Raw genomic sequence first — 27,864 nt, 5'->3', positions numbered from 1 at the left:
GAATAAGGAAATATCATCTAATACAGAACATATTAAGGAGGCCACAGGAGACCACAGTGGGTCCTTTGCTCCGCCAAAGGTAGATTCTACTGAGCAAAGGATGGTGACTGATGCAGATATGATTAGAAAGGCAAAGAAAAAAGGGTCCTCCAGTTTCATGGAGGAAAAACCCACTAACCTACGGGTCAATGCATCACTGATAAAACCCAGTGCATCAACACTGGAAGCACTGATTAACCTGTGAATAAGAAAAAGTCAATTTACTAAAACTGGCATTGTGAACACCAAGTAACGAGGTGCAGCAAGGCATGTGAAGCCTGTGCAGATGCGGCACAGACGGGCTCTATAGTTGAGGTATACTGAATTAAAGTAAGCCCAACCTGAGAAGGCAAGCTAAGGCCGATTAGAATAACCATGCCCATTAGAGAAGATATGGTGTGCCAAACCTGAGAAGAGGCAGCTTGTGTGTCTATATAAAGAATGAGAAGGAAGGGAGCATAGGGATGTCAAAGAAACAAGTATCTATGGAAAACATAGTCTGAACAGCTATGTCATTTGAAGCTATTAGAGAAGAGACAAAGGTGCCAATCTTGCAAAAAAAAAAAAGAGGCAAGGACACCAGTCCTGCAAAAAAAGGGAAACAAGAACGCCAGTCCTGCAAAAAAAGACAGACAAGAACGTCAGTCCTGCAAAAAAAAAAAAACAGACAGGAATTTGGACACACATATGTGACAGCTATGCTTCTGTCACGCCTGCCTAAATGGACAGTGATTACAGAGGGAAGTGTTGCACTGATAGCTGAATGAGAATATCGGCCATAGAAAAAGAAACACCAATTAACTGAAACTACAGGAAGGCTACCACATTAGGCAGAATTAGCACCAGAAACAGCGACAAAAAAAAAATGAACAGAAGCTGATCTAGTTCTCTGAATATCACTATCATGTATTTAGAATTGTGAAGGGAAGCGCCTCATGAGAACAGGAAAAGAACCACTGAATAGGCTTATCAGCCACATTACAAGGGTAGTGAACCCGAAACGTCAAAAGTTGAGCAGAACCCTAATGTGCAAAGTTGAGCAGAACCCTAATGTGTACCTTCATGGTTGCTTTATATGTAATCAGATGTTGAGAAGCCGTTGATTCGGCACCTCTGTACCTGTGTGCCTCCAAAGGTGAAACAGAGCTCTGCCAAAAGGCACTGTTTGATCTAGCACCTCTGTGTCTGTTGTAAGCCTCAGAAGATGAACACAGCCATGCTGAAAAGCAGGGACTGAATTGGCCATTCTTTGTTTGCTGTCTGCTTCCCTAAGAAGTTGAACCAAGCCATGCTTGAAAGGCAGGGTTAAATCAGCAACTTCTTGTCTGCCTTTTCTGTTTCTCAGAAACTGAATAGTGCCGTGCTTAAAAGGCAGGGTTTGAAATGGCAACTCTGTCTGTCTTCTGTGCAACTTGAGAGCTGAGCAAAGTTATGCTTTAAAAGGTACAGCTGGAACTGGCACCTTTGTGCCTGTTTTTTTTACGCAAATTGCTTGAGCCATCCTCATTCACAGTGAGATTGCCGATCTGAAGGAATTAGTCACCTCAGCTGAGACTCCCAAGCTACACAGAAGTGATGGGACAGAAATAAAAGGAAAAGAAAGTCCTAATGTGCTTCAATGAAAGCAGCTTACCTGACTGATGAAACAAATTCAGACTAAAGAAACTGATGGCTTTAGTCAAGTAAGTGCCGTTGGCACCCACTGAAACCTTTTACTTCCTTCTACACAGCCTGCTTGAGAGTAGAGACCCAGAGCATGTGCAACAAAAATCAAGACAAACACATGCAGCTAACAGAGCAAATGGAGCATTGACCTCCAAGGAGGAAAATCCCAAAGCTCAACTGACACACAGTTTGGAAACTGAGGCAGGAGCAGTCACCACAGAGCAGACCAAGAGCTGCGAAGTCCATCCACCATCCGCTGAAGAATACTGAAGGTTCCAGGACTGCAGGTACCCTCAAAGGGGTTAATCACAAGGAACTACTTTGGTTCTCTATCTCCATCCGCTGGTCAATGGACATAATCCACAAGTTTCTGGACTGATCTGTGGGACATAAAGGAAGAACTAAAATAAATTATCTATTGTTCAGAAAGAAATTGAAAACCTGGCTATTCTCTAAGAAAGGTAGCTGAGGGAATTGATCGTTGGTGGAATATGATTGAGAGCATTTAGTGGGGGTGGTCAGGTTGCATTAGTTAGTAATCAATGTCTAGGTAGATGCTGGATTGCTTTAATTCTAATTTGGGGTTTTAATCTGTCTGATTTTTATTTGTATTCTTATATTTTAGTATGTAACCTGCTTTGAATTTTTTTGATAGAGGCAGGCTATAAATTAAAATTTAATTATTGCTAGTTATACTTTCTTATTGCTACAGAGCCACAATTCACTGAAATCATCTCCCTCTACACATTCAAACACATGTGTGTGTGTGTGTGTGTGTGCGTTTGTGTGTTTGTATGTATGTAGATGAGAGAGAGAGAAGAGACTTCAGTTGATTCTGCTTCTGTACCAGTATGTATCATATTGTTCTATTATCAAATACGGTGACAAGAGTCTTCTTGTCTCTAAGAATGAATAAATGAAAAATAATTTTTCAAATATTCAACTAGCCCATATTTGTGTATCTTACCCTTTCTGCTTCAAAGGTAATTCAAGTTTAAATATTGTGGCATCATTCACAACTGCCTTATATGCCTAGATAAAACACAAACAAAATGATTACAAACCACTTGCAAGACATGTTCACTGTTAACAGTTAATTTGCATGAAATGGCATGACTGGATGAAACCTAAATGTCTTTTCATATACAAATTTATCACAGAAACCCACAACAGATTTTGTCATGACTAAATATATGAAATTTAAAGTGGCATGTAAAAGAGCATGCTTATTAAATAACAGTTCTGATGTTTTTAACCTAACTGGAAGAGATCTCATTTTTAACTCTGTAAAACATATGTGCACAAGTCTGCATCTGCAATCTGTGTGGGAACTATAGGCCACCCAAATTTCGGTTTCAGTGCCAAAACTGATATTTGGTCATATTTCAGTTTCAGCTGAAAACATCAGTGCATTTTTGGTTGAAACAGTGATGTGACCCCATAGTACTCCCCCCCCCCCCCCCCCAAACAGGAGCAGACTCCACCCACTCCCTCCTTCCGAACAGGAACAGCTCAACTCTCTCACCCTCCCTCGCGAACAGAAGCAGCCCCGACTCTCTACTCCCCCTCACCAGGTCATGGCAGCCATTTTGAGGTTGAAGCCACAAGACAAACAGGGACTCTAAGAGAGGCCTGAGGGCTACCTCTGTTCAGTAAGGGGGGGGGGAAGGGAGTGGAGGCTGCTACAGTTTCCATTTTGGTTTCAGCCAAAACCAAGCAGCCATTTTTAACTGCAGATTCAAAACTGAAAAAAGCTGTTTCAGTTGCCCTCTGGTGGGAACTTTACCACAGTAAACTTAAGCTCATATTTTGCATTTACAAAAGTATGGTTATAAATGCCAACTCTATTCCAGTCTCATCCACAGGAATGTCCAACACGTGCATGTAAATTTTAATGTGTGCAGTGGAGCTAGATATATCTGTTTATGCATATATAGGGGGGGGGACACTTGTCAAAAAGGTCATTCCCATACACAAACCCCTGTTTTGTGCATAAACAAGTCTTTGAAAACATTTCCCCCTGTGATTATTTTGCATTCCAGGACAACAGGTTTCATAGGTTTCATTCCTTGCCAATCAGAGGTGGAATTAAAAAGCCCTACTGCATGACTAGTCTTCCCTTTGTTTACTATTCATAGATATTGTGACATCATTTCACAGTAAGTGAACCATCAGCCCATTAAAAAAAAAAAAAACACCAAAGTGTGAGAAACGGAACACAGCTCAACAAACAATGGGACATAAAAATGAATGAATGAAATGGTACTTTAATTCATGACACATAAAACAGTTCCGTGTTGTTGTTACATAAAAGACTCAACATGGCACAAAATAAAAATAATCTAAAATGGGTAAAAATAAACCATGCCACATATAAAAAGGTCAAACTAAGAATAAACATCAAATGTTCAAGTAAAAACACACACACACACACGTTACAAAAACATACACAATGTATAATTAAAAACAACATAAATCAGTATAAAACAATATGAAACAGCAATTGTGAAATAGAGTGCAGGTACTTACCTGTAGCTATATTCTCCGAGGACAGCTTGCATTATATTGTCAATAGTGGGTGACACCGACCCGCACTGCCCAATCTAGACTTTACAAAAGTCTAACGAGAGCTTTGTGGAGCATCAGACAAGCTCCACCACTTATGCACTAGTGCCTTCCCGCCCACCGTGAGAACGTGGTCTCCTCAGTTGAATACTACAGCAAAAAGTAAAGTAAAAATACTACGGAGACAACTCCAAGGTGGGAGGGATTATGAGAATAAAAATCCTGCTGTCCTCAGAGAAGTGCTGAAGGTTAAATACCTGTGCTTTCTCCGAGGACAAGCAGGCTTATTAATTCTCACAAGTGGGGAATCCCTAGCATCCAGGCTCACCAAAAACAACAAACACTGGTCAAAGGACATAACGCAGATTAACCTGAAACTATGTACAATATGAATGAGAGTGCAGGGAGTGCAAGCCTGGACTAGAATAAAGCAGGCCTAGGAGGGTGGAGTTATTCTAGACCACAAACAGATTCTGCAACACTGTCTGCCCGAACCGACTGTTGCATCGGGTATCCTGCTCTAGGCAGTAGTGTGATGTGACCGTGTGAACTGAACACCACGTTGCTGCCTTGCAAATTTCTTCAATGTAAGATGACCTAAAGTGGGCTACCGACGCAGCCATGGCTCTGACATTATGAGCCTTGACATGACCCTCTAGGGCCAGCCCAGCATGGGCATAAGTGAAGGAAATGCAATCTGCTAGCCAATTAGAAATGGTGCGTTTCCCGATGGCAACCCCATCCTGTTGGGATCAAAAGAAACAAAAAGCTGGGTGGACTGTCTGTGGAGCCTTGTCCGCTCCAAGTAGTAGGTGAATTCTTTCCTGCAATCCAAGGTGTGCAAGCTACTTTCGCCAGGATGGGCATGAGGTCAGGGAAAGAATGTTGGCAAGACAATCGACTGGTTCAGAAAGAACTCAAAAACCACTTTCAGCAGGAACTTAGGCTGAGTGCAGAGGACTACTCTGTTGTAATGAAACTTAATATAAGGTGAATCAACTACTAAGGCCTGATATTCACTGACTCTACGAGATGAAGTAACAGCCACAAAGACAATGACATTCCAGGCCAAGTACTTCAGATATTAGGAATTCAGTGGCTCAAAAGGAGCTTTCATCAGCTGAGTGAGACGTAGTGGAAGGAGGATAACTAGTGGGACACTGTCATACCAGGGTAAAAATTATTTCGTAGTGATAGGGTGGATCGATTTGGTGGAGAGGTAGCACTGTATGTTAAGGAGAGTCTTGAATCAAACAGATTGAAAATTCTGCAGGAAACAAAACACATCTTGGCATCCCTATGAATTGAAATTGCATGTGTAAAGGAGAAAAGGATAGGAGTGTACTACAGTCCATCTGGCCAGGATGAACAGACAGATGTAGAAATGTTATCAGAAATTAGGGAAACAAACTAGGCAACACAATAATAATGGGTGATTTCAATTACCCTGATATTGACTGGGTAAATAATAATGGGTGATTTCAATTACCAATAATACTGTCACTATCCTACCAATTATGCAACGTGTTTGAGGGAAACCTTTAATAAAACAAAAAAGTGGAGAAAAAATTACCCCAATATTGACTGGGTAAATGTAACATCAGTGCATGCTAGGGAAGTAAACTTCCTTGACGAAATCAAGGACTGCTTTATGGAGCAGCTGGAACAGGAGCCAACAAGAGGAAAAATTCTAGATATAGTCCTTAGTGGAGAGCATGATCTGGTGCTGGGGCCGCTTGATAACAGTGATCATAATATGATCAGATTTGATACTGGCTTTGGGGTAAGTACACACAGGAAATCCAATGCGTTAGCATTTAACTTTCAAAAAGGAGACTATGATAAAATGAGAAGAAAGGTGAAAAAAAAAACTTTGAGGATCAGCTGTAAAGGTCAAAAATTTACATCAGGTGTGGATGCTGTTCAAAAATACTATCTTGGAAACCCAGGCCAAATATATTCCGTGTATTAAAAAAGGAGGAAGGAAGATCAAATGACAGCCAACATAGTTAAAAAGTGAGGTGAAGAAAGCTATTAGAGCTAAAAGAAAGTACTTCAGAAACTGGAAGAAGGATCATACTAAAAATAATAAGAAACAGCATAAGAAATGGCAAGTCAAATGCAAAGCGCTGATAAGAAAGAAGAGGGTCTTTGAGAAAAAAGATTGCATTGGATGCATAAAAACATAGTAAAAAATTGTTTTAGGTATATTAAAAGCAAGAAGCCGGCAAAAGAATCGGTTGGACAGATAGATGACCGAGGGGTACAAGGGGCAATCAGGTAAGACAAAGCCACAATGGAGAGACTAAATGAATTCTTTGCTTCAGTCTTCACCAAAGATTATTTGGGAAAGATACCAGTGCCAGAAATGGTATTCAAAGCTGGCGAGTCAGAGAAACTGAACAAAACCTCTATAAATCTGGAGGATGTAATGGCGCAATTTGACAAATTGAAGATTAGCAAATCGCCTGGACCAAATGGTATTCATCCCAGAGTACTGACAGAATTGAAAAATGAACTTTCAGAACTATTGTTAGTAATATGCAATTTATCCTTAACATTAAGCATGATACTGGAAGATTGGAGGGTGGCCAATGTAATGCCGATTTTTAAAAAAGGTTGTAGAGGTGATTCGGGAAATTATAAACCAGTGAGCTAAAGTCAGTGCAGGGCAAAATGGTAGAGGACTATTATAAAGAACAAAATTATAAAGCATATAAAAAGCATGGATTACTGAGACAAAGCCAACATGGATTTAGTGAAGGAAAATCTTGCCTCAACAATCTGTTACTTCCTTGAAGGGGTGAACAAACACATGGAACAAACACATGGATAAAGGTCAGCCAGTCGATATTATGTATCTAGATTTTCAAAAGGCATTTGACAAAATACCTTATGAAAGACTCAAGAGGAAATTGGAGAGTCATGCGATAAGAAGTAGTGTTCTATTGTGGATTAAAAACTGGTTAGACGATAGAAAACAGAGAGAAGGGTTAAATGGTTAGTATTCTCAATGGAGAAGGGTAGATAGTAGGGTTCCCCAGGACTCTGTGCTGGGACCGCTGCTTTTTAACATATTTATAAAGGATCTAGAGATGGGAGTAACTAGTAAGGTAATTAAATTTCTTGATGACACAAAGTTATTCGTTGTTATCGCAAAAAATTATGAAAACTTACAAGAAGACCTTACAAAACTGGGCAACCAAATGGCAGATTGACATTTAATGTGAGCAAGTGCAAAGTGATGGCATGTGGGAAAGAAGAAACTGAACTATAACTACATAATGCAAGTTCCACATAGGAGTCACCCACTAGGAAAGGGATGTCGGCATCATCGTTGATGATACGTTGAAACCCTTTGCTCAGTGTGCAGTGGTGGCGGTGGCTAAGAAAGCAAATACAATGTTAGGTATTATTAGGAAAGGAATAGAAAACAAAAATGAGGACATTAAAATGCCTTTGTATTGCTCCATGGTGTGACCGCACCTCAAATATTGCGTGCAATTCTGGTCACCGCATCTCAAAAATGATATAGTAGAATTAGAAAAGCTACAGAGAAGGGCGATGAAAATGATAAAGGGGATGGGACGACATCACTATGAGGAAAGGATAAATTGGCTAAGGCCCTACAGCTTGTAAAAAAGATGGCTGAGGGCAGATAGAGGTCTATAAAATAATGAGTGGAGTAGAACAGGTAAATGTGAATTGCTTGTTTACTCTTTCTAAAAATACTACGACTAAAGGGCACGCAATGAAGCTACAAAGTAGTAAATTTAAAACAAATTGGAGAAAATATTTTTTTACTCAGCATGTAATTAAACTCTGGAATTTGTTGCCAGAAAATGTGGTAAAAGCAGTTAGCTTAGCGAGGTTTAAAAAAGGTTTGGATAGCTTCCTAAAAGAAAAGTCCACAAGCCATTATTAAAATGGACTCGGGAAAGATCTACCACTTATTTTTAGGATAAGCAGCATAAAATGATTTGTACAATTTTGGGATCTTTCCAGGTACTTGTAACCTGGATTGGCAACTTTTGGAAACAGAAAGCTGGGCTTGATGGACCTTTGGTCTGTCCCAGTACGGCAATACTTACGTACTTATGACGTTGAGATCCCATAACACTGGTGGAGGTTTGACAGGGGGCTTTGACAAAAGCAAACCTCTCATGAAGCAAACAACTAGAGGCTGTCCAGAGATGAGCTTACCTACTACTACTACTACTTAGCATTTCTATAGTGCTGCCAGGGTTACGCAGCGCTGTACAAGTTACCTTCTACATGCTGATGATAAGTACTAGGAGTTGGTCTTGAGACCAGACTCTGATAAGTGTAGAAGGTATTCAAGAAGGTCCGTGTAGGGCAAGCAAGGGGATCTAGGGCCTTGCTGTCACACCAGATGGCAAACCTCCTCCATTTGAAAGAATAGCACCTCTTAGTGGAATCTTTCCTGGAAGCCAGCAAAACCCAGGAGACACCCTCTGAAAGACCCAAGGAAGCAAATTCTAGACTCTCAACATGCAAGCTGTGAAAGCCAGAGGCTGGAAGTTGAGATGAAAAAGGGACCCCTTGTTGTACATGAAGAGGGTCAAAAAAATACTCCAATCTCCATGGTTCTTAAGAGGGTAACTCCAGAAGTAGAGGGAACCATATCTGCTGCAGCCAATATGCCGCAATCAGAAACATGGTTCTGCGGTCTTGCCTGAGATTCAACAAAATCTTTCCACTAGAGGTATTGGAGAATATGCACACAGAAGACCTTTACCCCAGTTGAGAAGGCAGGCATGTGATGCTAGTCAGTCATGGGCCTGAAGCATGGAACAGAACTGAGGGACCTTATGGTTGAGCTGAGTGGCAAAAAGATCCACCGAGGGGGTGCCCCACACTCGGAAGATCTTGAGGGCTACGCCCAAATTATGAGACCACTCGTGCGGTTGCATTATCCTGCTCAGTCTGTCAGCCAGGGTATTGTTTTTGACAGCCAGATAAGCAGTTCAAAGGAACATGCCATGTTGGCGAGCCCAATGCCACACAGACGGCATGATCCCGTGTTCCACTGCTTGTTGTTGTCATACACTGCAACCTGATTGTCTTGTTTGAATGACAACAATCTAGTGAGATAGCCGATCTCTGAAAGCCTTTAGAGCATTACAGATTGCCCAGAGCTGCAGGAGATTGATCTGAAGATTCGTTTCCTAGGAGGACCAAGCTCCTTCAGTGTGAAGTCCATATTCATGATCTCCCCATCTCAGGAGAGATGCATCCGCTGTCAGCACTTTTTGTGGCTGAGGTATTTGGAATGGAAGTCCCAGAATCAAATTGGATCGAATAGTCCACCACTGAAGACAGCGTACAAGCTTTGGGGACACCTGGATGACATCTTCTAGACTCCCCTTGGCTTGATACCACCGAGAAGCTAGAGTCCATTGAGCTGAATTCATATGAAGACGTGTCATGGGTGTAATGTATACTGTGGAAGCCATGTGGTCCAACAATCTCAACATTTGCCGAGCTGCGACCTGCTGAGAGGTACAAACCTTGGATGCGAGTGCGATCAGATTGTCTGCTGTCATCTCTGGAAGGAAGGTCTGAACCATATGAGTATCGATCAGGGCTCCTATGAACTCCAATCGTTGGACAGGGCGGAGATTGGACTTGGGGTAGTTTAATACGAACCTTAGTAGCTTGAGCACCTAGTCATCCGCATGGACTCCTGAGCACCCTCCTCCGAGGTGCTCTTCACCAGCCAATCGTCGAGATATGAGAACATATGGACTCCCAGTCTGCATAGCGATGCTGCAACTACTGCTAGACATTTGGTGAAGACCCTGGGAGATGATGCGAGGCCAAAAGGCAACACGCGGTACTGAAAGTGATGTGTTCCCAGTTGAAATCAAATACACTTCCGGTGGGCTGGAAGTATCAGGATGTGAATATATGCATCCTTTAAGTCCAGAGATGGTAGCCAATCGTTTTTCTGAATCATTGGGAGAAGGGTGCCAGGGAAACCATCCTGAACTTTTCTCAAACTAGGAATTTGTTCAGGGCCCTTAGGTCTAAGATGAGAAGCATCCCCCCTGTTTTCTTTTGCACAAGGAAGTACCTGGAATATAATCCCTTCCTCTCCTGGTGGTATGGGCTCAACCGCATGTGCCTTCAGAAGGGCAGAGAGTTTCTCTGGACGTACCTGCCTTTGCTGAGAGCTGAATGAATGAGCTATTGGTGGGCAATTTGGAGGCTTGAGATACCAATTGAGGGCGTATCCGAGGCAGACTATTTGTAGAACCCACCAGTCAGAGGTTATAAGAGGCCACCTTTCGTAAAAATATTTTAACCTCCCCCAGACCGGCAAGTCATCCGGGATAGATACTTTTACTGCGGCTATGGTCTGCTGGAGCCAGTCAAAAGCTCGCCCCTTGCTTTGCCTGGGGAGCAGCAGGGGCCTTAGGTGCACGCTGTTGATGTGAACAAGCGCACTGGGGTTGAACCTGAGTAGGCTGGAGAGCCGAACGGTTGTACCTATGCCTAGAAAAGTAATAGGAATTCCTCCTTGGCTTGTCAAAAGTCCTCCTAGCTAAGGAGGCTGATTCAGAAGGTGCCTGGCGGGAGATAATATCCGTATATTTTTTGATTTGGTCTGCGACCTCCTCCACCTTCTCTCCAAAAAGGTTATCCCTCCAGCATGGGGCATCTGCCAAACTCTGCTGAACAGAATGTTCCAAGTCAGAAACATGAAGCCATGAGAGTCTGCGCACTGTTATACTTTGAGCACAGCAGGAGGCCTCCAGGCAGGTGGAGACCCACTTGATGCTTCCCTGCTCCCAGTGTCTAAGGATCTAGTAGCAGCCATGCTCACTGACGCTCCCAATGCAGATGCAATGCTCGACGTTGATGCCGACATCAAGGAACCGGACTTGGCTCAAAAAATCCTCTCTCATTGAGCCTCTCTGGAAACCTTTGTCCTCTTCTTCATGCAAAGACAGAGAATACAGTTAATGGGGCTATGGTCAGGTCCAGGACACTGTAGACACCGAGAATGGGAGTCTTTCCCAGAGATTGTCCAATTGCACTGGGTACAGTGCCTGAAGCCACTGGGAACCCTCGTAGACATGGAAGGAAAAACTTCCTCGGCTAAATTAAATGAAGCGATGGTGCCTGATAAAGGGGAAAGGCACGGCAAAAAAAGCTATGGTCAGGCCCAAGACACTGTAGATATCAAGAATGGGTGTCTTTTCCAGAGACTGTCCGATTGCACTGGTTACAGCGCTTGAACAGGGAACCTTCGTAGACATGGAAGGAAAAACTTCCTTGGCTAAATTAAACAAAGCGATGGTGCCTGATAAAGGGGCAAGGCATGGCCAAAAAAGAAAGGGAAAGTTCCTGGTCGAGGTGAAGGCCTAAAAGTGGCCTAATGATGATGAAACAAATGGAAACTTAAAACTGGACAAAATCACTAATACTTAAGGGAACATTTAAAGGACGGAGGTTTCACAACAGGAACACAACAAAGAATGAAAAACCAAACAAAAAAAATGCTGAAAGGCACAAAAAAGCTCTCTAGGACCGAGTGATGTGAGACGGTAAAAAAAAAAAAAAAAAAAACACGCCCTCTCCTCACCACGGTAGAAAAGGAACAGAGGAGACCGCGATCTCGCAGTGGGCAAGAAGGCATTTGCACATGCCCTGTGGAGCATGTGTCTCGCTTCACAAAGCTCTCGTTAGACTTTTGCAAATCTGGACCTGGCGAGGTGGGTTCAGTGTCACTCACTTGTGAGAATTATAAGTCTGCTTGTCCTTGGCGAGTTAAAATGTACAGATGACCAGGAAACAAATGTATATAAAACAATAGAAAGCATGACATACTGTAAAAATTTTTAAATAACCATAAAATACATGCAAGGCAACAGAACGGAGATATACTTGCAAAAAGGAAGAAAGGTACACAAACTCGAAATTGTCCAGAAACTAGGACTGAAACAATGTCATCTACTGGTCTAATGATAAAATGAAGTATATAAATGAATAAAGCGTACATGAAACTTTGAAAAAAAGCAATATACTGGTTAAAAAAAATCACAAAGGTATACATCTATATTCACAGTGAAATAACATGAAAGTGTGCTACATAATGGTCCATGGTCTATAAGGTGGAAATATGTGACATTAAATAATTTATACAAAAATGCAAATGTGAAAAGGAAGTGTAGTGACAAGAAACAATAAGAATGGGCATACCTTTAAAAAGACCTTGAAGAGAATCAAATAAACTTTCCAGTAAATCTGCAATAACTACATGAAATAAGTATTATCAATAAAATATGTAAAATGAAAATCAATAAATAAATAATTTAAAAAATATGTAAAACGTAATAGTTGCAACTTCTAATACTAAAGCAATTAATCTCGCTACCTAGCAGTATGCCTTTCACTAGTTTAAATAACTTAAAATGTACTGATTAATGCTTGAAAGATGTGATTATATCAAATTCTAACAACTGCCAACTCACATAACTGAAAAATGCTCATGTAATGCTGTAAAGGCCCACATTAAGATGTCACGGCAGTGTCTTATATATATATATATATATATATATATATATAGACACTGCCGTGACATCTTAATGTGGGCTACTCAAGAAACCGATTTGACATATCAATGAACCTGACCAGAAGTAGTTTCAATTAAAAGACTGATCTCCAGAAAAAAAAAAAAAAAAGAAAATTAGTGCAGTAAAAGAGATTATATAAAAAAAAATCATTAAAAAAGGAGGTATACCAGGGAGGAAGTGATGTCACCAAGCAACATGGTCGCTTAAGAGCGGAGCTCCCGCTTCCCACAAGAACTGAGCGCGATTAAAACCAAACTGGAAACACTTTGAGAAAAGCAAACGCGGAGAGGTGGCTTCTTATTCATTTGGGGACCTCGGTGATCTATGAGTCTAAAAGTGAAGGGGTGGATTTTTCTCACTTTGCTTTCCCGAGAGGAGAGGAGACACAAGGAGGAAAAATGGCGGAGCCTCGGGGAACACAGGAATCAATGAGCAAGGAAACACCCCACCAAATGGACAATGCCCCAGAGCAGCAAGACTTAGAGAGATCAGAGATGGAGATTCCCTCGAGCTAAAAAAAATTGGCTGCAAGAGATCAGCTTGGATCTGAAAGCCTTGAGAGCAGATGTGGCGACGCTCGGAGCAGACCTGAGGGGAGAAATCCGCGAGCTGGGGTCACGACTTGAGGAAATGGAATCACACGTAGAAGGCCACAGTGAAGCACTAGGAACGATGGAACAGCAGCTTACGGAACTGCAAAAGGAGCAGCAACTGCTGGAAAAAGCAGAGGACCTGGAAAATAGGGGTCGTCGAAATAATTTAAGGTTCCGGGGTTTGCCAGAGACGCCCACCTACCAAGACAGTGAAATGGTGGCCCAAAAGTTGGTAGGAGAATTGCTGGCAGCGAATGGCACAGCTATAAAGGCTGAGACTATTCAGTTGGAAAGAGCCCATAGAGTGCTGGGCCCTGTGCGGAACAATGTATCTAAGGATATCGTAGCATGTTTTTCAAGTTACAAGCTAAAAGAACAGGTGCTGAAAGCGTCACGCCAGATTCAAGGGTTCACGTGGGACTTGATATATACCAGGACTTGGCAGCGGCAACTCTAAAGCGGAGAGGCGAGCTAAAGCCTTTTACAGGAAGCTGCGGGACCTTAATATCAATATAGATGGAAACACCCTTTCGCCCTGGTCTTTTACAAGGAAGGGAAATGCATCAAGTGAAATTCCTAGAGGAGGCGAAGGTGATATGCCCAGAAGCTGAAATAGAACCAGCAGGCTCAAGAATGGAAAAAAAAGAAGTGCTCTACAAACCATTCCGCCAAAATGGAGGAGAGTGGGCAAGGGCCCATGACGACTACAGCGGCAGCAGTCGGCTACGAAGATCACCTGATGGCCACACTCACCGGAGGCAAGGATTGAACTGGTAACATAGTCCTCGGAAGCCTATATAATGACTAAATGTGGAAATATTGTTGGGAAAAGAAGAGGTGGTTTGGTTAAATATGTTGGAAGTTTATCAGTGGGGTATGCGGTAAGCGATTTGCTACTTACTTTCTCTCTGAATAGGTGCCTAGTGGTAAACCATAAGGCACCAAAATACTGGGAACATAGGGGAAGGGGGAGGAGACTAATAACATGGCAAATGGGGAGAGGAGGAGGGGGGGGATTTTGAGATGGGATGGGGGGAAGGAGGGCAAGGGGTGTGTTTGGGAAAATGATAGATGGCAAAAGGGAGCGGGAATAATGATATGTTTCAATGGCTGATATAACATGGGTGACAGTGAATGTAAAAGGGCTGAACATCCCCAGGAAGAGGACAGTTGTTGTTTAGGGAGCTATGCCGCCTTCAATCCGTTCAGAACTCTGCCGCATGTCTTATATTCCACCAAAACCGTTATTCTCATATCACCCCTCTCCTCAGGTCACTTCACTGGCTTCCGATCAGATACTGCATACAATTCAAGCTTCTCCTCCTTACTAACAAATGCACTCAGTCTGCTGCTCCTCACTACCCTCATCTCCCCCTACGTTCCTGCCCGTAACCTCCGCTCACATGACAAATCCTCCTCTCAGTACACTTCTCCACCACCCCAACTCCAGGCTCGCTCATTTGCCTTGCCTCACCCTATGCCTGGAACAATCTTCCTGAACCCCTACGCCAAGCCCCCTCCCTACCCATCTTCAAATCCTTGCTTAAAGCTCACCTCTTCAATGCTGCTTTCGGAACCTAACCTTTCGAACATATAGGCTGCCCCAATCTGTCTGACCTATCAGATTGACTGTACATTTGTCTTTTAGATTGTAAGCTCCTTAAGCAGGGACTGTCCTTCCATGTTAAATTGTACAGCGCTGCGTAACCCTAGTAGCGCTTTAGAAATGTTAAGTAGTAGTAGTAGAGTGGTTCAAGAGGACCCACCTTAAACCTAGATATGAGTGGCTCTGCTACCATAGGCAATACCTCCTCTATATATTCGCATCTAATTCTGATAACAAAAAGAGTAAGGGGGTGTTAATAGCTTTTAGAAGCTCTAAGCCATGGGAGATAAGAAAATAACAAGAGACAAGGGAGGGAGATACTTGTTGGTGATTGTGGCTCTAGCAGAAAGAATTTACACGGTAATAAATGTATATGGGCCCAACGCAAATCAAGGAGAATTTTTTATGGAGTTAGACCGCCAAATTACTCAACATATCGAGGTATCCTTAGTGATAGGGGGAGACTTTAATATTACACTGCATCCATATTTAGATAATTCCTCACCTAAACTATGCTAAACATGGTAGGCGACAGCTTCAAGAGCTCATAACACGCTGGCAGCTAACAGATCTCTGGCACAGGGACCATCCCACCCACCATAGTTACACATACTTCTTGGCAGTACATCAAACATTCTCTAGGATAGATATGTGGCTAGGGGATGCTACAGTTTTGGGATTGACTAGCGCCCAGGAAATTTTGCCTCGCACCTGGTCGGACCACTCTCCAGTGCTATTGCATCTAAACAATTTGAGGTCAGCAAGGTAACAGCGTAACTGGCGTCTGGATGACACGCTACTAGTTGACCCGGATAATTTGCTTAAGATAGAACAATATATTAAAGACTACATACATTTTAATGATAATGGAGAGGTCTCCCCGATCACCCTGTGGGAGGGCTTTAAGGCAGTATTGCGAGGCCAGCTCATAGCATTAAATCACATTGCTGGAAAATGCAATCCGCAGAAGAGAACAGGCTGAGGGGGAGCTAGCAAACATCGAGGAGCGGATAGAGCAAGGGGGCGCTCAGTCACCACCTGACCTGATAGCTCAGGCCCGGGGACTTCGAAACCAAATTCATGAACTTGAATTAGCAGAAATATCGGAGCAATTACAGAGGGCACGTCAGTCGCATTTGAGTTTGGTAATAAATCTAGTCGACTTTTAGCTTATAAGCTTAAACAGCAGGCTGCCAGGAATGGGGTGGGGGGCATCCTAGATGATAGAGGAGAGTTACACTCAAATAGGAGTTCTTGAAATCTGCTTTTAGAAACTACTACAAGAAATTGTATACCCCAGAGGCTGACTATAATCAGGAGGTCATACACAATATTTAGAGGAAGTTGAGCTTCCACAGTTATCTAAAGGTGCCAGACAGGTCTTGTCAAGCCCTATTAAACTAGAGGAGATAGAACAATCCATTAAAGATTGGCCCCTAATAAAGCGCCGGGACCTGATGGCTACACCAATAAGTTTATAAAGCTTTTGGAAAGCTAGTGGCCCCTCTATTGTTAAGGGTTTTTAACTCCTTAGACACAGAGATGGGGCTCCACCGACGTGGAATTTGGCCACTATAACAGTTATACCCCAAACAGGGCAAAGACCCGCACCTCTGCAGTTCCTACAGACCATTTCTTTACTGGGAGTTGACTATAAAATATTTACCAAGATTCTGGCAACTAGACTGCAGAAGTATCTCCCGTTGTTAATCCATGAAGATCAAACTGGCTTTAAACAGGGCCAGCAGACCTTTGACAATATCTGGAGAGCCCTATACATGGTACAAAAATGCACACATTAGTATGGCCCATTATGTATTCTCTCATTGGACACTGAAAAGGCGTTTGACCGGGTGAGTTGGCCATTCCTCTTTGCAGTGACTGAGCTGGCTGGTATAACCGAGCAATTTGAAACACGGTTGCGCTTGATTTACAAAACTTCAAAAGCTTCAGTGCGGGTTAAGGGCCATCTATCTCAACCATTTCTGTTATATAGAGGCACTAGACAGGGTTGTGCACTGTCCCCGCTACTTTTTGCCCTAGTGATGGAGCCCTTGGCCATACAAATTAGAGCTGACCCAGAAATTAGGGGCCCGAGATGGAGGGGGATAGAGACCAAAATTCTCTTGTTCGCTGATGATACTTTACTTACACTAAAGGAGCCCTTGGTCTCTTTCCCAATAATCAATAAGGAGATCCAAAGGTATAGGGAGATTTCTGGTTTTAAAATCAACTTGATAAATCAGAAGCATTGGAGGTGAACATACCCAGGAAACAACTGGAGCAATTGCAAGATCAGTTCTCCCTATAGATGGGCAAAAAAATACATTAGATACCCTAGGAGTTAATATCCTGTGTAGATTAAACGAAATCTTTAAAAGTAATTTCCCTGAAAAATACGAGACCTGCTTATAGAATTGGAAAGATGGGAGGGATTGACCCTGTCGTGGATGGGACAGAATAATGCTGTGAAAATGATAATTCTCCCAAAACTCTTGTACCTATTCATGGCGCTACCTGTAGCTTTACCAGATTTTATTATTTATTTATTTGTAGCATTTGTTTTGTATCTCACATTTTTCTCAATTTGCAGACTCAATGTGGCTTACATTTGCCGTAATGGCAGTTGCCATTTAAGGGTAACAGAATTACAAATGGTATTGCGTTAGGTGCATACATACATGGTAACATACATGGAACATGATATATATGGAACAGATCATGGTATACATATATACCATGTGCAGACATACATGATAAGGAAGAATACATTATGGTATTGCAAGAAGGTTCCTGAGTAATAAATTGGATTGTAACATACATTAGGTCATCGACTATGAAGAGACTCTATTCGACAAAAGGTTTAAAGTGGCAGTGCTTGATCTCAGTAGCAAAGAGGTTATGCAGTCCTGCGATACGAATTCGGTCTTGTATAGATCGTGTATAATGTTAATTATTTAGTATTTAGGACGGATGTTTATGGTATGCCTTCTTGAAAGATCTGTTTTCAGTAACCTTCGGAAGATGGTTAGGTCTTGTGTTGTTTTATGGTCTTCGAAGTGCATTCCAAAGCTGGTTGCAGATGTATGAGAAACTGGTCGCGTATATGGATTTATATTTTAGTCCTTTAAAGTTAGGATAGTGGAGATTGAGGAATGTGCATGATGATCTTTTTGCGTTCCTAATGGGCAAGTCTATAAGGTCTGACATGGAGGTCGGGGCTTCCCCGTAGACGATTTTATGGACCAGGGTGCAAATTTTGAACGCAATTCGTTCATTTAGTGGGAGCCAGTGTAGTTTATCTCTTAGGTGTTTTGCGCTTTCGTATTTCGCTTTTCCAAATATGAGTCTGGCTGCTGTGTTTTGAGCGGTTTGGAGCTTCTTGATGATTTGTTCTTTGCATCCGGCATAGATAGCATTGCAGTAGTCTAGATGGCTTAGCACCATTGATTGTACTAAGCTGCGGAATACTTCCCTTGGGAAGAAAGGTTTGATTCTTTTAAGTTTACACATTGAGTAGAACATTTTCTTTGCTGTATTTTTTGCATGGTCTTCGAGTGTGAGATTTCGGTCAATTGTGACTCCCAGAATTTTCAGGCTGTCTGAGACTGGAAGTGTGTAATCTGGGGTGTTTATGGTATTGGGTTTGTTTGTGTTGTATTGTGAGGACAGGATGAGACATAGGGGCTCATTTTCAAAGCACTTAGCCTTACAAAGTTCCAAAGTAACCTATGGAACTTTGTACGGCTAAGTGCTTTGAAAATAAGCCTCATTGTGTTTTTTCTGTGTTTAGCTTTAGTTGGAATGCGTCCGCCCATGAGTTCATTATTTGGAGGCTGTGTGTGATTTAGTTTGTGATTTCAGTTATGTCTTGTTTGAACGGGATGTATATCGTGACATCGTCAGCATAGATGTACGGGTTAAGTCCTTGGTTGGATAGCGATTTGGCTAAAGGTGTCATCATTAAGTTAAAAAGGGTTGATGAGAGCGGTGATCCTTGTGGTACTCCACATTCAGGTTTCCATGGTGTTGACGTTTTTGAGTTTGAGATCACTCGATAAGATCTTGCTGTTAAGAAGCCTTTAAACCATCTTAGTACGTTTCCTCCAATCCCAAAGTAGTCTAGGATGTTCGGGAGTATTTGGTGACTGACCATGTCGAACGCGCTGGACATATCAAATTGTAGGAGTAGCACATTGTTTCCAGTTGCAATTAGTTGTTTAAATTTGGTTATGAGAGTGGTTAGCACTGTTTCAGTACTATGGTTGGATCGAAATCCTGACTGTGATTCATGTAGTATTGTGAATTTGTTTAGATAATTGGTGAGTTGTTAAACTATCAGGGGGATGGATGCTACTGGTCGATAGTTGGTTGTGTCATTTAATTTTTTCTTTAAGTCTTTGGGTATGGGTGTGAGTAGTATGTTTCCTTTGTCCTTGGGAAAAAGTCCGTGTTGCAGCATGTAGTTCAGGTGTGACTTAAGGTCTGTTATGAAGCGTTTGGGGGCGAACCTTATTAGGTTACTGGAGCAAGTATCCAGTTTGGAGTGGGTTTTGGAGAATTTGTTGAGTGCTTGAGTGATAGTTTTCTTCGGTTAGCAGATCGAAGTCATTCCAGGTTCGATCTGCTGGGTATTCACCAGGAGTAGGGTCCAAGCAATCCATAAATTTTTTGTGTTGAGTGGTAATATGGATCGAAGTTTTATAATTTTCTCATTGAAATATTTGGCAAATTGGTCTGCCGATGGAGTGTCTGTGCTGGCTGTGGTGACCGGTGTGGTGTCTATTAGTTTATTCACGAGTTGGTAGAATTTATGTGCGTCTTTGTAGTCTGGTCCTATTTGGTTTTGTAGTATGCTCTTTTGGTTTGTCTTATTGTATATTTGTATTTTCTTTGCATTTGTTTCCAAGCTTTGAGTGTATGTTCATTTTTTGTTTTTTTGCCATGAGCGTTCGAGTCTTCCGACTTGTATTTTTAGTTTTTCAGTTCTTCGTTGAACCAAGGTATTTGAGCTGTGTCTTTGTGTGGTTCTTGTTTGTAATGGTGCAATTTCGTCTAGTATGATTCTGCATCTGTCGTCCCAATTTTGGAGATAGTGTTTGGAGTCTGTCTGTGCTAACCATTCATTTTTGTAGATCTGTTGCCAGAGTGTACTAGGATCAATCTGTCCTCTAGTGGTGTAGGTTGTGCATACTTTCTTGGGTTGCATGTCTTTTTTCCGCCATTTTAGGGCTACGTTTAATTTATGGTGGTCTGACCATGGTATGGCCGTCCATTTTGTGTCTGTTAGTATGAGATTTGAGTCTAAGGTTAATTTGTATGTAATAAGGTCTACTGTGTGTAGCTTGCATATTAGGCAAGTTAAGGTCCCAGAGTTGTAGGAAGTCTTTGCAATCACGTGTATTGGTTGCATTAGGATCTTCCAGGTGTAGGTTTATGTCACCTATTATGAGTAATTGGAGTTTGGACACACATGTATTCGATATGAAATCCATAAAGCTTTACTGGCATCTTGCCAATTTCCTGGTGGTCTGTAAAACAGGACCACAGTTAGATGGTCGAGCAGAGTAGTATGGTGGATCCTAACTGAGGCTATTTCGAGTTTTGGTGTTATAGACTCAGCAGTTGTTGTTACGGTGAAGTGGGATCCATAGATTAGTGCTATTCCACCTCCTCTTTTTTCTTTCCTTGTCCAGTGTGTAATTTTGTAGCCTTGGGGGCAGAGTTCTAGGATTATGGGGTCCTTGTGATCGTGGATCCAGGTTTCGCTGATGAGTTATTGTAGTTGTTTTATTTACTACTGATCTGGCGTTTATGTATCCCACCTGAATTGTTTGGTAGGGCTTGTGTTCGCAGTTGTTGTGATATTCTTAAGTTGTCTATTCTCTTGTTGTGTAGGTTTATTAAGTCCTTTCTTTCCTTTGTGATATGTTTGTCCCCGTGGGGTGGTTTTTTTCATGTTTTGATTATTGCTGTTCTGGTGAGGTGTGTTGTGCCTGGGTAATCTGAAAAGATTGAGTATTGTGGGTATGTTGTTGGTGTTTGTGAGGGGGGTGGCTAGTGTTTGGTGAATTAGGGATAGTGTGTAGGTTATTAGAATTAGTTTGGCGATGATCATTTTGTTGTGTCTTTTTGGGATTCTCTTTAAGGTGGGAATGTTTTTTTTTTTGTGAGGAGTTTTCTAGGGGTCTGTGAGGGGTGAGTTTACAGTTGTTTTCAACTCACATTTCTCGTCTGACTCGGTGGCCTTGATTCCTTGTCTCCAGAGGGTCAGAAGGTTGGTGAGTATGAGCTTGTCTCATGGCCTCGCCGCCGTTAGCTTGAAGTGTTGCTTCAGGGTGTAGAGACTCCTTAATTCAGAGATCTGTGTTGGTGTTTGAAGGTAGGGATCTGAGAAGATGTTGCTATGTTGTAGAAATTAGGGGATGGTTGAACAGTTAGTCCTCTCTTAAGCTGGGAGACTGGAGAGTGTTAAGGCAGTACTCCGGGTCTCATGTGACCTCATAGTCCATTCATTTTTAATATCTCATTGGTCCAGCTCAGCATCTGCCGGGACAGCCCACGGTCAGTGACTGCCACCTGGGTCGCATCGGTCAGCCACGGGTTCGGGTCCATCGCGGGTCACTGGTAGGGTCTCGCCTCGTGGTGGTCACTACCTTCAGCCTGCGATGTCTGGTCGATGAGGGCTCTCCTGCGGGGCCTGCAGAGGAAACTTTTCGCGTTCATATGGAAAAAAAAGACCACCCCGAGTACAGAGAGAGGTGATGTATCAACCAAAAGAAAGAGGAGGGAAGGGGGTCCCCTCCCTACAAGCATATTACCAGGCTGCCCACCTAAGAATTTTACCAACATGGCTACAAAAAGGCAGAAAAGTTAGGAGTTAGATTGGAACAGGGATGGTGGGGCCCAATCCCACTTGGGGCAGTGCCGTGGCTCCTGAAACATAGGCTGGGGGAGATAATTAAAGAGAGTCCCTCACTACTGCAATGGTGTGGAGCAAGGTGAGAGAAAAAATTTTTCCAGGGCGAACCTATTTCATACATACGTTTCTTAGATTTGCCCCTAAGTTTGAGCCAGGTCAGACAGATTGCACCTACTTAGAGTGGGAAAAAATGGGTCTGTGCGAACTAGGCCAGGTGTATGAAAAAGGGGAAATTATATCATATGCAGAATTATGCCAAGAACATGGGCTCTCCCCCTTGCAGGCTTTTCAGTACTATCAGGTGAAAGATTTTATTAAACGTCGGGCGGGAGAAGAACTTAGCTTAACTGAAACACTATTGGAACGGGGACTGGTGAGGGGAGGAGGGTGAGGAGGTATTACTAGAATCTACAAGGCCCTGTTATAGTATGACATCCCAGTAGAGTATTATATATCTAAATGGGAGGGTGCACTGGGAGTAACATATGAGTTTTCACAATGGGAACAGTCTTTTAAGTCCTTACTGCGAGTTATCAATCTCAAGTGTGCTGATAGAGAACGGACATAAGATTTTATATTGTTGGTATTACACGCCAAGTCGTTTGGTAAAAATGTATAAAACAGGATCTGCTCTGTGCTGGCGACAATGTGGATTACTGGGAGATATGTTTCATGTGTGGTGGACCCGAAGTCATGCGCAAAAATTCTGGACCGAAGTTGTGAAATTTCAGGTAGCAGCTACTGCATATCCCGTGAAAATGGACAGTTATTTGCTGCATTTTAAGCCATCAGGAGTTCAACGAGCCATTCATCAATTTGCTACTCAAGTGTTTGTGGCAAGCAAGATGGCCATTGCTGCTGCATGGAAGAAGCCAAGCTTGCCGGGATTACAGACTGTCCTAGAAAAACTGGACAATGTGCGGCTGATGTCAAAGCTTACAGCCGTAAGAAAAGAACAATTGCTCAGTACCACAGAATCTGGGGCACGTATGATAAGTGGCTCAAAGAAAAAGGATAGGGAAAGGGAAGGGTAAGGAGGAAGGGTAAAGGGATCAGTACGAGGGTGGATTATGTTGATTATGCTCATGCTCTTTTTTATTACAAATGTTGATCTTGTGATGTTATACAATATTTTGTTAGGCAGAGAATGTTTTGATTTGGTACTGTATCCAATTGAAAAATTTTAAAATAAACTGAAAAAAAGTGGTATACCCACATATTAATGCGCCATAAAAAGCTACAGATGATAGTCAAATCGGCTAGCACTGTAAAAATCGAGGTAAAAGCTGAATAGCGATAATGAGAAACAACAGCTACAATGGACATAAAATATTGATCATGATGCATGTTAACTACAAATAAAATGTGGACCACACCAATACAGTCTTAAAAAAAGAATACCGGGCTAATCTTTTTAGAAAGGATAGGGAGGGCAGAAGAGGTGGAAGAGTGGCGTGGTATGTGAAAAACAATAACAGAGCAGCTGAAATGTAGTATGTTTTATGATTGGGTACTTTCCTGATATCTTCCAAGCATTAATCAGTACATTTTATGATGGGTACTCTTTAAACTAGTGAACAGCAAGGTATGCCCATTCTATTTTTTCTTGTCAACACACTTCCTTTTCACATTTGCATTTTTGTATAAATTATTTTAAATTTCACATATTTGGCCTTTACAAACCATTATACAGTACATTCATTCTAGTCCACTGTGAATATATGTATATTTTGTGATTTTTTTAAACCAGTATATTGCTTTTTTCAAAATTGTCATGTACTCTTTATTCATTTGTATACATTCCTTTATTCAATAGACAAGTGTTTCCCAAGTCCAGTCCTGGAGTACCCCTTACCAGTCATGTTTTTCAGGATATCCAGAATGAATATACATGAACTTGATTTGCATACACTGCACTTATATACAAATCTCTTTCATACATATTCATTGTGGATGTCCTGAAAACCTGACTGGCAAGGGGTGCTCCAAGACTAGACTTGGGAAACACTGTATTAGACCATTAGACATCATTTTTTATAGCTGTTCAGTCTTATTTTCTGGATAAACAATTGTGAGGTTAGTGTACCTTTCTTCCCTTTTTGAAAAATATATCTCAGTTCTGTTGCCTTATATGTATTTTATGGTTATCTAAACGTTTTACAGTATGTCATGATATTGTTTTGTTTTTTACACATATTTTGAATACTTTTTATTTCCTGGTCATCTGTACATTTTATGTATTTCACAATTGCTGTTTTATATTGCTTTATACTGATTGTTGTTTTAATTATACATTGTGTATCTTTTTGTAACTTGTGTGTTTGTGTGAGTGTATATATATATAAATATATATATATATATATATATAATATATATATATATATATATATATATATATATATATATATATATATATATATATATATATATAATATGTTTTTACTTGAACATTTGATGTTTATTCTTAATTTTACCTTTTCATATGTTACATGGTTTAATACCCATTTTAGGTTATTTTTGTTTTTCTTTATAGACTCCTCAGACAGGCACCCTGGTGCCGAAACATGGTGCAGTGTTCAGTCTTTTATATAATAACAGTCTTTTATGTAACAGCAACAATGGAACTGTTTTATGTGTCACATGAATTAAAGTACCATTTCATATTTTTATGTCCCATTGTTTTGTTGAGACTTCTTCTGTTTCCCGCTCTTTGGTTTTTTGTTGCTCTTCTTGTGAGATTTTTATGTTCAGCCACCACGTGGTTTCTGTTCTCCATCAGCCCATTAAACATGGAGGGGGAGGAACTAGATGCTTTCTCACTCCTCACCCCCATGCTCTGCAGACACTCCCAAGATCTTTACAGTCCCCTTCCTGGGTTGCGCACCCTACATGTCCTTGGGGCCCAAAAGTTTCCCCACCCCTTGCAAATAACCAATATACACAAAAGTCTTTCCCACTTCCCTCAACTTCATATTTGTGTCTTTCTCTCTCCCCCTTCTCCTCATTTCTCCCTCCTTTCCTCCCATCCACAGGCTCTTTCTATAATCCTCAGTTTTTGTTCTCCTCCATGACTTCAAGAGCTCTCTCATTCTGACTGGTGCTATGTCCATTCTGATCTCAAAACAGTAAACATACATAACTTATGAGTAAATACAAACAGGGTGAAAATTCTTTAGCTGTGGATAAAAAGCTGCGTAGGCACAAGGCATTTACATACTAACACAGTAAATGAAGGCATTTAGCAACCCATATGTTCCATCCAGTCCACCCACAACATCTTATTCACTATCAACCTGAGCTTACGTCACATTCATATCATATGCTGTGAGTGTGAAATATAAATACCAACCCCCTCATCCCTGCCAAACTTAAAAAAAACCTTGGCTGGAGGGTATCCCTGAAGCCTTACCAGCTGAAGATACCCTCATATCCAAATCCCCAGGCTGTCAGAACAGTGGGACAGTCATTATCCGCACTCCCAGCTGGTAAGTAGCCTAATGGTTAGTGCAGCGGGCTTTGATCCTAGCAACCAGGGTTCAATTCCCACTGCAGCTCCTTGTGATCTTGGGCAAGTCACTTAACCCTCCATTGCCCCAAGTACAAAAAACTTAGATTGCGAGTCCCCTAGGGACAGAGAAAGTACTTGTATATAATGTGTACAGCGCTGTGTACATCTAGTAGTGCTATAGAAATGATTAGTAGTAGTAGCAGCAGCAGCAACTGGGAGCACAGCTGCTGACTGCCACTTTGTTTTTACAGTCTTGGGGGGTAGGGGGCGCAGTCAGGCTGAGGATGTCTTCAGCTGGCGGAGCTTAGGGATCCCACCAGCTACACAAATGTTATGTGCCACTGTTGGGTGGACCTGAGCTGAACTTGGATAGGCTCCGGTCCTCCCAGGCCCACTCATGGTTACTCTCCTTGATAAAAGTGAGTCTCCAAATATTGTGCATCATTACAGTGATGCAAATTAGTAGACACCTAGAAATAATAATGGTAAACACTTTTTGCTAGGACCTTACTTACTTGCTAAAATTTAGTAGTTCAAATTAAAGTTTTGTGAAGAAAAGGACAGGTAAGCAAAGTTCTACCTTATCTCTTGCAGTAAGAAATCGTGGATCATCCTGAAATGCTTCTTTAACCAGTTTACTAAATCGATTAAATAGTGTAAGCAACTGTTCTACATATTTTTCAGAATCCTAAATAAAAAAAACAAAAAATTGTCCTCATTAAAATCAGAAGTTAGTTTACCAGCTATACATTTCCCTGATATTACCAACGCATATTTCAAATTAATAAAATGAGATATGAAGATGGATAAGAGAACAAAACTGCTAGAAAGTTTTATATACTAAATGGTCATCCAGAAATTCTTGGCCCAGCTGCTTATAGAGCAGCTAATTTTCATTTCTCCCCCACTACTGGCTGTTTAATAAACCTGTCCTAGGAGTGCAATAACAAGATTTAATTGCACTGTCTTTATACAAATTACCTTCCTTGAAGTTTGGATCTGAACTTGGATCTCTCTATTACAAAATCTTCGTTTAATTTATTATATTTGATGAACCGCCTCTCAGTAACCCATCAAAGTGGTTTACCCACATAAATAGTAAAAACCAACAAAACTGCTGGTTAAAATATTTGCTAAATACTTATTAAATGCCTAAATTGCAAGAGCTCAAGAAGATGCACAATAAAACACAATTAATAGTTTCTTTAAGTGATTTAAAACAAATACAAACTATCCTCTGATACACCACTGAATCAAAACAACTAAGTCAGCCCCATAACCACACTTTAACCCCTTATAAAATGTAAGTACTGTTATTTCTTTCACATCGCAGTGCCTCAGGAAGATTGTTCCATTGCTATAGAAAAAGTCCAAGTCCTTGCAAACTATGAATGAATCATCTTAACTGGCATTGTGAAGAAATCATTAGTAGAGCTAAAATAATCAAATATAAAATATGTAAGTGAGACACAAAAAGAAGGAATAATTAACAATTCAAAAGGAGGAGCAGGAAGTTGACATCGACTTCCTGCTCCACTCCGGGGACAGAGAGACGAGCGGCTGCAGCGCCGACAGCCCATGCTTGAAGACTGCCTGCGGCCCCGCGCTCACTTTTTTTATTTGTTAGCTTTTTTTTTTTCTCGTGGTCGCTGCTGCTCAACAGGAGAAGCAGCAGTGGCCAGGAAATGATTATCGGGTTGAAGGGGGAGTGGGAGGCAAGTAGAATGGAGAGAGTGGTAAGATAGGGAGAGGAGGAGGGGGACATGGAGAAGGGCTGGAGAAAGAGAGAAGCTGCTGAAGATGAGGAGAAGGGGGGGGGGGATCCTGGCTGAGAGCAGAAAGAGGGAAGACGCTGGAAGGAAGGGTAGGGAGAGAAACAGGAGAGACATTGAAGGATGGGGAGGGAGGGGGAACATGATGAATGGAAAAGTGTAGAGAGAGAGACACTGGATGGAAAGAAGGGGATAGAGAGACACTGGATGGAAGGATCGGGAGAGCAGGGTAGACGTTGGATGGAAGGATAAGGAAAGGAAGAGGGAAGACACTGAATAGAAGTACAGGAAGAGAAAGAGGGGAGATGGATGAAAGGATGTAGAGAGAAAGGGGGGAGAGACTAGAAGGATGTGGAGAGAGAGAGAGGGGACACTGAACAGAAAAGGGTAGAGAGACAATGGATAGGAGGAGGTGGGAGAGAGACACTAGATGGAAGGATCAGGGTAGATGGGTGGAAGGATGGGGAGAGAAAGAGGGAAGATGCTGGATGGAAGGGTAGGGAGAAAAAGAGACGCTGGATGGAAGGATGCAGAAAAAAAAGAGGGGAGACACTGGAAGGATGGGGAGAGAAAGAGGGGAGCTGCTGGATG

The 27,864-nt window shown here is 41.8% G+C and overlaps 1 protein-coding gene across 1 annotated transcript in view; it reads right to left on the bottom strand.

Moving 5' to 3' along the window:
* Window positions 1–27,864, bottom strand: part of CUL5 (cullin 5) — a 271,181-nt gene that overhangs the window by 104,883 nt on the left and 138,434 nt on the right. The window contains exons 10-11 of the mRNA XM_030200261.1: window positions 26,082–26,189; window positions 2,672–2,736 (exon numbers count right to left, since the gene is read on the bottom strand). Coding sequence (XP_030056121.1) covers window positions 2,672–2,736; window positions 26,082–26,189 — 173 coding nt within the window. The remainder of the gene's footprint in view (window positions 1–2,671; window positions 2,737–26,081; window positions 26,190–27,864) is intronic.

This window comes from Microcaecilia unicolor, chromosome 4, assembly GCF_901765095.1.
Source record: "Microcaecilia unicolor chromosome 4, aMicUni1.1, whole genome shotgun sequence".
Lineage (NCBI taxonomy): Eukaryota > Metazoa > Chordata > Amphibia > Gymnophiona > Siphonopidae > Microcaecilia > Microcaecilia unicolor.
This window is presented reverse-complemented; position numbering and strand designations above follow the sequence as displayed.